The following is a 13739-nucleotide window of genomic DNA, read 5'->3' as shown; positions in this document are numbered from 1 at the left end:
ACATAAATTATGTTTTTGTGTGTATAATCTAACTTCATTTTGCTTCTGCATGTTGTTTCTACCTTTACATTCATAATAAATCGGGTTTGGCAAGTTTTGTTGCGATTTTAGCGAAAATGAACTTTCAAAAAATGACGTCATCAGGTTATAAGTGACGTAATTGACCCCTTTGACGTCACCAATTCAAACAATCATTTTAGTTAGGTAGTAAACAAACCAGGAATCAACTTTGCACTAGATTCCTTATGTATTTTTACCTAAAAACCCAAATTACACATAAATACAAGATTTCTGATGACGTCATTCAAAATTTGATGACGTCATCAAAAAAATCAAAATACAATCTTGTAGCAATTTTTCCAAAGAACAAAAGTCTAATTGATCTTATTTCGCCAGCACAAACACCTGTGTCGCTAGAGAGGAATATGTGACAGTCGGTCAAAAATGAAAATTTGTTAAAATATATCTCGTCCCCAAAGGGTTAAAAGGACCAACATTTCTTATGACAGACAACATATAATTCCTAAAAATGCAAATTCTCCTGTATAACTTCTACACATACCCCTCAGGGTCGTAGCAAGAAAGTTGGGTCACCTAAACCCCTCCCCTTACCTTCGTCACCCGTTATAACCCAGATCTCTGTGGCTCCAGACGGTGGCCATGCAGTGTTGATTTCGGAAAGTGGGTCGGTTTATTTTGTGGGGACGCCACAAAGGGGGGAAGATGGGGAAGCAGGTTTGTAAATTATAAAGGCTCTCTGTACTTGGCTGTTATTATGGCTGCGAACCTATGATGAGGTGTGCCAAGGGACTTGATATTTAGTTCAGTTGGAATTTGGTTTCTGGTTTTATTTATACACCATAACCTCTTTTTGGTTAAATCTTCTTGAATTTTTTGAAGTTCTTTTTATGGGTGAAACGACATGGCGAGGTAGGTTTTCAACGTCTGGTTCAAGGAACCTGAGGATCCCTGACCATCTTACAAAAACACAAAACCTGAATATACGAATCACACAATGCAGAAATGCACCCTCAGAATTAATTGCTGCAAAAAATGGTTTCTAACTTTCTACCCCTTGAATATGTTGCTCTGATTGCATTAGATATTATTTGTATCAAAACATCATTATATGTTTTTTTTGTTGCAGTTACAAGCAGACTGAGACAACCCGCACCTCAGAAACCCAAACTGATGAAATGTGTTGATGAGAAACACATAGTTAGTGGTTATTGTAATTCTGGTACGAGTGCCCTTGTATCAAAATCTGGAGAACTTTATTTATTTGGAAAAGATTCAACTCAGGCGGATAAATCTGGTTTGTACTGGTTTCAACTAGTTTGATCTAGATTTAACACTGCCTTGTTTAAAACTGTTGTTTTAGGATTAAATGTAAATTTTGTGCTGATTTTAACAACTTTTGTTTTGCTGCTAATCCCCTTATCTAAGCTGTTTTAATTAATCCGATTTCCGCTACTATATTCAAGGAGATGTATAAAATATATGTTATGTTCAGTTGTAGGAAAACATAATGATAAAAAAAACAAATAGCATAAGTAATAAGATAATGAGCCAACTCTGGCCTTTCCCAATTTCCACGGTCTCGGACCTCACTCAACCATATAAAATAGGGGGTGCCTTGGTGTTATGTTATACCAAACTTACTCCATGTATTTCCAGGTTTGGTGTCTTCACTGAGTGACATCCATGTTGTACAAGTATCCATGGGTAAAGCACATATTGTAGTTTTATCCAGAGATGGCAGAGTATGGACAGCAGGGGTGAATAATAAGGGACAATGTGGAAGACAAGAAGGTGTAATGTCTATTGCTCAGAGGATGGCAGAAGTGGAACAAGAAAAAGATGGTTAGATAGTTAAAATTGCTTTGTGGGATTTATACCATAGGGTTCTATTTAGGCCTAATTTAGTTATAATGTGTTGGTTGGTCAGTGGGACATATGCATTATTGAATCTCATGTTTTTGCGTCTGTTTATAGTTTACTAAAGATATTTATATAAGTTTTTATCATTCGTTTTCATATTTATTTATAAGATTATGTTTTTTTTGCCTGGAAAATGCACGACCTTTTTTAAGTAAAATCTAAATTCAAGCAACATTTAGTATTTCTCCATTTAAACCAATAATTAGCAATTAAAAGAAATTCTTTTTAAATAAGAGACTGAAGTTGCCATTTAGGCGAAATATATTTCTCAATTACTACTAGTGTTTCGAATCCTTTGGACTTGGTTTTTGTTTGTTACGTTTTGTAGCACCAGATCATTAAAATCGAGCCTGTTCGATTAAGAGCAATTGCAGCTCTACTGCAGCTTCAGCAGCTCACATTTCTATTTGTAGTAAGAAATTTAAAGTTACAGTAAGGAAGTGTTTTGTTTCATTTCCGCAAATGATTTCATATGTTTTTCAATGAAGTTGCAACTGTTGTTAAGTAGTCCTGTTTAAAGTAATATAACAACTCTGGCCCAAATTTTAGGTCCCATGGTATGTCTTATTGTGGGACTACACTTACAGAACAAAATATACTTGAGTTAACCATTAATATAATACAAACTAACACTCGGTTACTGTTTACGTATTACAAACATTTGGCCTTCCCTGTTTAATTTCACCCACACCTTAACCATTCATGTTAGGTTAAGTTTAATGTTAATGAAAAACACCCAAACCAAATCCAGCACATGCTTTGAGCCCTTTAAGTTTAATACACACTTTCACATGTAGTTTCCATATACCTTGATAAAGATGAACTAACACCCACCTAACTTCATTAGCTTAATACCCCACCAACCAGCTGCAATTGCAGTTTATAATTTGTCACCTTTACCTTTTCCCGTCTCCATTTTCCCATGCATACCGACACTATCTGTATTTAAAATTCACATTATACAGCAGAATGTGGGAGGATGGGACACCTTTTTATTCTATTTTCTTGTCCCATTTAGTAGTAAACAAAGAATATTTAAAGAAATTTGAAACTATATCCTCATGACTCCCAAAGACCGTTGTTAATTGTTTAATACACAGTCAGGATATTTGGATTTTATGCGCTAAAGGTGTCTCATCTTTCCCCACTGTACTATAAATGTCCCGCTCACACTTTACCAGTTGTGATTGCAGGTAGTTACTTAACTTAATTCGAAACCTGTTATTTTTTACTTTAGAAAATGCAGTTTTTTTATTGTGTTATTTTTCACATTCCTCCATACTATCTTTCCAGTGTCGATGCCTGAAGATAAATCCATGGATGATTTCCCCCTTGCTGCGGGGTTACGAGGGGATGCCCCTGTTGCCCCCATATGTTCACCCGACAAACATAAATGGAGGAAAGATGTATGTTTGGTGTGCGTGGTGTGTTGTGAGTGTACAGGGTACGGGTCAAGTTGCGTCAACTCAACTTTAGGTGGAAGGTATCCTGGAATGTAAGTATTAATAAGTCATACCTACTTTTCATGATATTTTATTGTTTAAATATAATTTCTTTTTTTTTATTCTATCTGGTTAAGGTGCAATAGCAGTATGCCTGGGTTTTTGAAATGTAACTTTTCATAACCAGGATTCTGTGATGTTTCATAATTTATAAATCTTTTGTTCTTATATATATGGTTAGGTTCCAATGGCAATGAACTCAGTACCCTATGTTAGAACTAGTTTCTATGATATTTATTTGCTTAATATAACTTTTTTTATTCTATTCTGTATAGTTGAGGTCTTATCGTGCAGAACGCTAGCGCTTTTGGAATATAAACTAAAATTATTAAGTCATCTTCTTTGATGGTTTTATTGTGCATCACCTCAGGAGACCTTGGGAGCAAAGTTGTCTCATTACATTTTTAACAAATGTTTGGACCTCTCCCATGTAGAAATACACTTAAAACCTATAGGCCATGTATTTATATAAATTTATAAAAACACCCTTATACAACAATTAGCATTAAACCCTGTGTATATACATTCATATACACCCATATATAAGTAGCACACATATACATATAACATTCCCACCCATCTATTGCATATTATCCCGCCACAGGACGTGTGGCTGTGGTGCCGGTTGGTCTGCTTGTACCGAGTGTGGTTGTTGTCTCACTTGTGCTGGGGAGTTTGACCTTATGCAAGGGGGGAAGAAGAAAGGTAAATATGAAGGAAAAAAAATAAATTATTGGGGGTGTAACTGTTTAATATTTTGCACCCTTATAAATTTGACTCTTTTTAAATTTTGTCTGATATTTTGAACTTGAGATTCATTTAATAGAAATGTTAAAAAATGGAAATATGAAACTTTAAAATGTTGCTTAAATAATATTTTATAAATCCAACAAACGAGTTTTTTTATTCCCAGATGACCTGGAGTTCAATTTACCCCAAGCAGAAGGGGAATTCCCGGGGCGTGCTGACCCATCTTCCCCCTTCTTAAACAAACTTGGTGCTTTATATCAACAAAGCAAAGCTTCAAAGAAGAGTGTTAGTCCATGTCTGAGGAAAAGTAAATTATCATCAAAAAGTAAGTGCGCTGCATTAGCAGGTGAAAATTCTGTTGTATTTTAAAAGTTCTGTTGTACTTTGAAATAATTGTTGTACTTCCCAACATGGAAACACAGAACTGATTTCTTTCTGCGTATACATTTAAAACTGCTTAAATATTCTAGTTTGTACCAAATTTCTTTAATATTAAAATAATGCTTTGAAATCAAATAAAAACTGTGGTACGTCAGTACGTCACAGGATCTTTAGATTTAGGCATGGGTAGAGTTAGAAACTGTTGGCTTTGAGCTAACAAGAAAGTAATTAAAAAAACAAACATATTGTTTAGATGTTCCAAGCAGATCCGACATTGTTAAAGAAAGAAACAAGATGTTTTTCTTACCACTACAACAACTTAAACTATCAGAAGATACAAGGAAAGCAATTCAGGTATTCTTATTTTGTTTCTGGAGTTTGTTGTTACAGACCTAAAAACATTTTAAAGCAGGTTCAAGATAGTTGTATTGTGATGTTATGCAACTGAAATTGACTGTTTATACAACCAAAAAAGGGTTTTAACTTTAAAACAAAAGGTAAAAAATTAATGTGTTGCAACCTTAAAATCAGCCTAAAATAACTTCAAAAAGATTTATTGTACCAATATTTTGTCTGTCATAAGATAAGACTTTATCAAAAATCTGTTATATTTCCTTCCAGATATCATGTGGGGCCCACCATACACTGGTGTTAATGGATGATGGATCAGTTTGTGCCTTCGGTCAAAACAACCATGGACAACTTGGTGTAAAAGGGTCAAGTATAAGGTAATGCCAGGTGTCTTGTTTTGTATTCTATGTGGGTAAGGTGTGGCACGGAATAGAACCTGAGATTTAGACCAGAATTGGCCCATAGGCCCAATATAAAGCGCCTTTTATTTTTATATGGGTGAGATCCTGCAGCTTGACATGGCATGGGACATGAGATTTAGACCAGAGTTTGCCCCATTGTTTGGACCTATTAAAGTATCTTACTTAACCAGGTTATTTTAAGATGGAATCATAAGCATTGCAAATATGTAACTTTTGTGAAAACTGTCTGATTTTTTTAAAATACATGGACTGTGCATATTCTTGCATTGTGATAAGCAAAATAATGTTGTTTGCACAAAGCCATCAAAGATATCCATTCAAATCTTTATTGACAGTTCCTGAACAAAATTTAAAAATATTTTACCAAAACAATTTCAAAATATTTCAAGAATTTTGTATTACATATGTAAAAAGGTTTAATTCTACTGGTAAACATTATTATCATATCAGTAATCTGTAACCAGTAGTCAGTATTCTATAATTAGTAATCGGAAATGTATTTGATAATCGGTTAATGGTTAAATTCTGTCCGTTTAATAATGTGGTTGCCTATGTCACCGAATGGTGACTGGTAGTGATTATTTATTTAATTTATATTCAAATATTTGTATTGCTGTGACATTTATTTAATGGTGTATGCAAATCATAAATTATAACACTTTGTAACGTACCTTGGTATAATATATTTGCTCTGCTCTGCTGTCACTATTGTTATTATGATTTATATAATACTGTGGGGTAACATATACTGTTACTACATAATACCCTATGTTTCCCAAAAATATTTTTACCAATCATCAAAATAAATGTGTTTTTTACAATTACTCTTTTAGAGTCATGAGGATATGGTTATAGTACATTTTATGTAGATCTTCTTTGTTTACTACTTACTACCAAACCGGATAATAAAGAAACAAAATAAAAACACAGACCATCTTACCCCAACCTACTATATAACATGTGCCATCTTACCCCAACCTACTATATAACATGTACCATCTTACCACAACCTACTATATAACATGTGCCATCTTACCCCGACCTAATATATAACATGAATACCCTAACCTAATATATACATGTACCATCTTACCCCAACCTACTATATACATGTACCATCTTACCCCAACCTACTATATAACATGTGCCATCTTACCCCATCCTAATATATAACATGAATACCCCAACCTAATATATACATGTACCATCTTACCCCAATCTCGAATAATAAAAATAGTTTTCACTTCAGAACAATTCCTACTTTCCTTGATATTGATTTAAAAGTTGTGAGGATCGCAACTGGAAGTTACCACTCGTTGTTTTTAACCGATCATGGAATATTGTTGGGGTGTGGTGGCAATGCTGTAAGTATATGGATGTAAAGTGTGTGTGCATGACTCATGAGGTGTACAATGTGTGTGTCTAGTCAGTGTATAAGAATACACTCAGGTTATAACTGGACAGTGAGCATGAGGTTTATAAATACACCGTGTGTGTCTTTTGTATAGGAAGACACTCATGTGGACATTGAGCATGAGGTGTATGAATACACCATGTGTGTCTGGTGTATAAGAATACACTCAGGTTATAACTGGACAGTGAGCATGAGGTTTATAAATACACCGTGTGTGTCTTTTGTATAGGAAGACACTCATGTGGACATTGAGCATGAGGTGTATGAATACACCATGTGTGTCTGGTGTATAAGACACCATGTGTGTCTTGTGTATAAGAAGACACCCATATTATAACTTGACAGTGAGCATGAGGTGTATGAATACACCATGTGTGTCTGGTGTATAAGAAGACACCCATGTTATAACTCGACAGTGAGCATGAGGTGTATGAATACACCATGTGTGTCTGGTGTATAAGAAGACACCCATGTTATAACTGGACAGTGAGCATGAGGTGTATGAATACACCATGTGTGCCTGGTGTATAAGAAGGCACCCATGTTATAACTCGACAGTGAGCATGAGGTGTATGAATACACCATGTGTGTGCTGTGTATAATAAGACACCTATGTTATAACTTGACAATGAGCATGAGGTGTATAAACACACCATGTGTGTCCGGTGTATAAGAAGACATCCATGTTATAACTCGACAGTGAGCATAAGGGTATAAATACACCATGTGTGTCTGGTGTATAAGAAGACACCCATGTTATAACTTGACAGCGAGCATGAGATGTATAAATACACCATGTGTGTCCGGTGTATACGAAGACATCCATGCAATAACTTGAACACCTATGCTATAAAGAGATTGAACACGCTAACCTTTATCTAGAAACCTTACTAAACACAACCCCACATTACAGGATGGCCAACTTGGCGATAATGTTGGTGCAGCTGATGTGTTGACACCTACAGTGATATTTTTATTCCAACAACACACCCCTAACACCTTGCACCACTACCGCCCTCGTGTGACGTGGATGGGAGCTTCACATAACAACACGTTCGTTAAATATGAAGAGGTAAAAAATCTTATGTGTGGTTGAGTGGTTCTAATCTATATGGGTGAGGTTTTTGCCAAAGACCTAGGATTTAGGAAATGCTTTACATTATTTAATACATTTCCCCCACTACACCCAGGCGAGAGTTTCAAATAAAAATTTTGGTTGCTAAACCGGAACCTCATTTTCAAGTTACAAAATATTGAATTACTTAAATTTTTTAACAATTTTTAAAATATTTTCCAGGTCTTGCTAGACTCCTCCCGGTTAGACGAGACAAAGGTGTTCGGCAACCAATCATATGTCGGTATTTCGTATTCATCGAATGAACCACAAAGTTCAACAGAGGTTTCTATGATATGATATTATGTTATATTGTTATATATGTTTGTATGACACGGTATAATATAATATAATCTCGTGTGGTAGGATATGGCGTGATTATGTTTGATGTTATATGCTTATCTAGTTATTGCTATAACTGGACCAACTTTTGATTACATCTGGAATCTACACATCTGTGATTTGTTTCTATATATGTTTAATGTTGTTATTTATTTAACAAATATGTTTTGGATAGTTAAATGTAAACAGTTTTTGCCCAACCTGTTCTATTGTATAGGGGGGGGGCTAACCTGAGATTTAGGCCCGAGTTGGCCTAATCCCACCCCCTACTATTAGTCATATTAATATTTTCAATTTCCTATTCTTTTCCACTATAGAGCATGCGGAAGTCAGACATGTTGCTGATAGAGAAACAGAGTGGAATCTGCCGACATTTTGATCAATCTTGTTCGATAGACACAAGTGGTGACATACAAGTGTGTATGGATGCTGCGCATGATGTTATATGGAGGTATGTGGGGATATAAAAAATGAAGTAAAAACGCTACAGATTAAAGTTTTTTTAATTTATTTTCCAAGTGGGTGAGGTCCTACAAAATTGCAAGTCATAGGACCTGAGATTTGAGCCAGAGTTGGCCCATTACTCCAACACCCAGGATGCTACAACCTATTAGTGACCACTTGGTTGAAGTAATGTCTGTTTTTTAAGGACTCATACTGTGTCAAAAGCATCATTATCGAACCCAGTAAACTAACCCTCCATAAGCTAATCAAAATTAAGTTTCAAAAATACTATGATAGGTTTTTTAAATCTATTTAATTCTTTTATTTGTTCTTTTATTTAAATTTAAACTTTTTAAAACTTTTTTGTTCATTGTTTTATCTATATTTCAACTTGATGCCTTAATGATGTTAAAGATTTTATATTTCCTTCATAGTATGAACCCCCACACATGGACAATATCAAGTCATATGTTGTCTGGATATCAAACAAACAATATGAGTGGGGATGCTATGTCTCCTTTTTCACCACAGGTTAGTTGGGTTTCAGTAAATGAACTTCTTAAAAAGGTTGTCTTGTATATAGCAACACCTATGGAAAATACACTACATTGTATATAGCAACACCTATGGAAAATACACTACATTGTATATAGCAACACCTATGGAAAATACACTAGAAAATACACTGATTGCCAATTTTTTAAACAGGAGTAATAAAATTCGGTTTAGCACTCCAATTTTAAATAAGCTTTTATCTTACAAAAACAATGAAATAAGCAGAGCCAAAGCATGTTGTATTCTTTACCTCATAAATCAATGAGGTTCTATTTGTTTGCAGACTGTAAGTGTAACTGTATTTTAACAATGTCAGTCTGGCAATGTGGCAAATATAAATGTAAGCAAAATTAATGTAAATCCACATTATAAGTTACAACCAACTATCAAGTAAAGCAAATTTAAAAATTTAAGCACTGACAAAATACAATTTTAATTTTGAATTTATACAATTGTGTAAGCAATGTAAGTTCAAATACATGTTTAGACATTAATTGTCATTAATCTCACAACACAGGTAGCTATCCCACTATCAAGTAAAGGTTACACCACACGTACATTAGCCGGGCTCAACCTACTCGCTTGTATTGATACTTTGGCCACTAGATGTCCTCATGGGATGGAAACGGACAACGAGGAAAATTCAACAGATGGGAGGTAATAATGGACACTGTGATGTCATAATGTATTAAAATGGCGTAGGCAATAAATCTAATTGCAGCAAGTGTTTAACAACACCTGTTGAAACTTGTTCAAGTTATTGCCAATTAGAGACAATTTTTTATGGCATATCTAAACCGTCTCACAGCACATTACTGTGCCAAGATACACATTTAGGAGCCTGTCTATTCTATTCTTTGTGGGTGAGGGCCCACAGCGTGGCACGCCATGGGTTTAGGAACAGGACAAGGTGTTCCTACACGGGGAATCGAACCCGGGCTGCCTGGTTTAAAGCCAGGTATCCTAACTAATAGACCATGTACAACAGAAGCATGTCACTCGTTTTACATGTGGTAGAATTAGGATTATTTCTAACATAGTTATCTAATATCCATTATTCTCCCTCCACAGTACAAACACATTGAACACAAAGGGTAAAGCTGACCAACATACTGCAGAGGAATACAGCATTGTCAACAGATTTAAAAGTAAGATTTTTATAAATTTGGCAGACTGTTTCACTTTAAGGTAAATTCAATTATTCAATGCAAAAACACAAATTTTCTGTCTTTTAGTTATGGCTAACTTTGAATTCACGAGACTCAAACTCGTATCATCTGGTTTAGAAGCAGGCGCACTAACCACTGTGCCATAGACAAATTTACTGCAAATAGTTTGTATACAAAGACATAGCATTGAATGTGAAAAATGGGGAAAAGACAAATTAATTCTCTAATAGCCAACTTTAAATTTACTGAGCAAAAAAATATCAGAGAATGCAAAAAATAACCTAAAATACGAAAAAGACAGATTGAGTCTGTAACAGCCAACTTTAAATTTAATAAACATATTTTAAACCCCTTTATTTTTAAAGGTCATGGTGGTGGGTGGGGTTATTCTGTCCATTCAACTGAAGCGATTCGTTTCATGTGTGACGCTGATGTCTTGCTTGGGGGTATCGGGGTGTTTGGGGGTCGGGGTGAATACTCGGTTACCGTGTGCGTGTATGAAGAAGTGGGGGACGCCGAAGCACCCGGGGACGGAGATGTTCTGGTGGAGACGGATAGGATTCCTTATGAATGTGGATCAAGGTGGGTTGGTTGGATTTATAAGTGTTATTAATTATTATTATGTTGACACTATTGGGTTTGGTCAAGGTGGTCTTATTATTATGTTGACACTATTGGGTTTGGCCAACCTCTGCCTCTGGTGAGGTTCATGCAGTAGCACGCTGGGTGCTGGGGTAATGAGCAAACCTAAATCTCAAGTCCTTGCACGCTTTCACAAATTTTGATATTTAATTTAAGTTATAACCATGAAGTAACTGTGGTCTCGTTATCCACAGAGAGAAATTCCATGCCATATTCAACGAGCCAATCCCGGTTACTGCTGGGCAATGGTACACGGTGACTGCCAAGGTAACTGGACCTTCAAGTGACTGTGGGTCACATGGGGAACAGAACGTTACAACTTCTGATAAGTAAGGACTGTTAAATTAAATTGGTAATAGTTTTTAAACTAGGTATGGCAACCGCTTTGGAAGTGAGTAAGATGTTATTGAATGATCTTTGGTTGGGAAACATTTTTTGTGAGAGACGTTTGAATTCACACAGGGGCTTGAGAAATGGGGTCATGGGCTGAATCTGGCTTAAATCCTAGGTCCCTAAAGTACCTCACCCATATAAAATAAAAAATAACAAACTGTTTTAGAAAGTATGGCTGCTGTCATGACTGAGTGTAAAGGATGGTGTCTCATATATTGTTAACATATTAAAAATACTAACATATGAAAAATACTGTATATAAAAATACTGTATATTTCACTTAACACTTATTTTTCCAACAGCATCAAATTTACATTCCGTCGATCAAAACGATCCAACAATGGCACAGATGTATCCGCTGGTCAAATACCTGAGTTGTTATATTGTTTACCTCCCCCTGTCACCAGCAATGAAACGGAGGTTGTAACTAAATCTACGTTCGGCACGCCGGTACAGGTTGTCACAAGGGATTTCTATATGTCTTTCACTGAGGTGAGGGTTTCTGTCTTCTGTGTTTAGTTATGTATAGTAGGTTGGGGAAGATCAATGTTTTTGTTTTTCTTTAATGCCCCATTTTGTAGTAAAGAAAGAATAATAATGTTCCATTTGAAAGTGAATAAATAATTGGTGGTAACCGAAATAACCAAAGGATATTGGGTTTAATGCTTGGTAACGATATGCGTATATGTCCTTGGGCAAGACACTAAACAGAGGGGTCGAGATAATGGGCCAACACCAGCCTATCTCTGGTCCCATAGTGTGTCACACTTGTGTAGCATGGAATATGGAACAAAACCTAATGTATATCAATCTCACACAAACAACCTTTGTTTTCCAGAGTGTGTTTGACAGCCTTCCCTACCTTATTGAATGGACACGAACCTCACTATTTGAAGACATCTCCAAGAAAGCTTCAAGATTCGAGAAAATCTCAAAAACTGATGAAACATCTTCCAACGCAGAGGAGGTGTTAACCACAGAAGTGATCCGAGATCTCGCCTTCGTGTTCGCTGTCTGTCTACGCTTGCTACGAATTACGATTTCCCAGACACTATCAATTAACAGTGAGTTTTATTAAAACAATCAAAGTGAAATTAAAATAAACACACAACATAGGTAACAGTAGGTTTAAATTAAAATACACATTAAGAGTAAATTAAATTGACATATAACATTACCTATATTCAACACCTTTCAAAATAAAACATTATTTATTTTCAACATGAAATAATTGTATTTGCGAATTCTTCTGCATTATAATTCCTGATTAAGAATTTGTTCGGCCATCTTTGCTCCCAATACCCCCATGTTCCCAGATAATGAGTCTGGCAACTTACCTGAGTTTATCACACAAGCAACATCACTCATAGAAATCATATTAACGGATGGTGAACTAGATGCAGCTATGGATGATGGTAAGAATGTGGATGAATGAATGTAACTTGTTTATCCTCACATGGTGGTGCAGTGTCCATAATTATAACACGAGTATTCTATTTCAAACACCTCGTTTCTCTGAGTTATTACCACATATATGTTTTGCACTTTTAAAGTATGCTTTATCTTGGCCTGGCACAACAGCAACAGAAATTATAAATATATACACTGTGGGGCTATGGCGGGCCTAAGTCGTTATAACACAAGTGTTCTGTTTGATAAACCTTGTGCCCACGTACGAGTTACCATAAATGTAGCTTTTTGATGACATGGGCCTTTAGGTGCATCCTATTTTAAACCAACTATATTGTCATTTACTAATAATCTTTATCACATTTACCATAAGTAGTTAAAGTTTGTTGTGAACAGTAAATTAAATCTTTAAAAACCTTACCAGTAGAATTAAAAATTATGTTTATATTGTAAAATAAAATTTCGATACCCACAGCCCAAGGTATGCCAGCGTTGGACAGAGATCTTGTGATGTCATCAGCTATTACCACGGTAACCGAGTGTCATCAAATAATGTTGGAATGCATTGAAACATTACAACCAACCCCACCAAGGAAATGGGCGTATCTACATCAAGCATTGGAGAGTTATAACATGGTGAGTGGATACTTGTAATGGTTTTCTGGTAATTCTGCTACTAGGCATAGTATAAATAATATATTAGTGGCTCATCTGATATAAAAACGTAGTTTATTTTCAACATTTGTCTGCCATACGGCGGGAATCTTTTCCTGATGAAGTCTCGCCGTATGGCAAACGAAACGTTAGATATACACTACGTTTTTATACCAGATGAGCTACTAATATATTACTTGTGTCGGTTGACCAGTAATTTTTGACCACTAGAACCTAATATGATTTAGTAATTTC

General features: G+C 35.5%; 1 protein-coding gene across 7 annotated transcripts in view; it reads left to right on the top strand.

The window, feature by feature from the left end:
• LOC149730608 (E3 ubiquitin-protein ligase MYCBP2-like) overlaps positions 1-13739 on the top strand; it is a 65441-nt gene that overhangs the window by 8644 nt on the left and 43058 nt on the right. For all 7 annotated transcript variants that reach the window (XM_089885577.1, XM_089885572.1, XM_089885576.1 and 4 more), the window contains exons 12-32: positions 570-735; positions 1148-1315; positions 1678-1863; positions 3235-3436; positions 4048-4148; positions 4357-4518; positions 4828-4928; positions 5196-5302; positions 6597-6711; positions 7675-7833; positions 8059-8160; positions 8535-8668; positions 9096-9192; positions 9734-9873; positions 10288-10364; positions 10751-10967; positions 11222-11356; positions 11723-11912; positions 12259-12484; positions 12737-12835; positions 13306-13466. In XM_089885577.1, coding sequence (XP_089741703.1) covers positions 570-735; positions 1148-1315; positions 1678-1863; positions 3235-3436; positions 4048-4148; positions 4357-4518; positions 4828-4928; positions 5196-5302; positions 6597-6711; positions 7675-7833; positions 8059-8160; positions 8535-8668; positions 9096-9192; positions 9734-9873; positions 10288-10364; positions 10751-10967; positions 11222-11356; positions 11723-11912; positions 12259-12484; positions 12737-12835; positions 13306-13466 — 3045 coding nt within the window. The remainder of the gene's footprint in view (positions 1-569; positions 736-1147; positions 1316-1677; positions 1864-3234; positions 3437-4047; positions 4149-4356; positions 4519-4827; positions 4929-5195; positions 5303-6596; positions 6712-7674; positions 7834-8058; positions 8161-8534; positions 8669-9095; positions 9193-9733; positions 9874-10287; positions 10365-10750; positions 10968-11221; positions 11357-11722; positions 11913-12258; positions 12485-12736; positions 12836-13305; positions 13467-13739) is intronic.

Source organism: Ciona robusta, chromosome 9, assembly GCF_009617815.1.
Source record: "Ciona robusta chromosome 9, ASM961781v2".
Classification (NCBI taxonomy): domain Eukaryota; kingdom Metazoa; phylum Chordata; class Ascidiacea; order Phlebobranchia; family Cionidae; genus Ciona; species Ciona robusta.
Note: the sequence above shows the minus strand (reverse complement) of the source record. Positions and strands in the feature narration are given on the sequence as shown.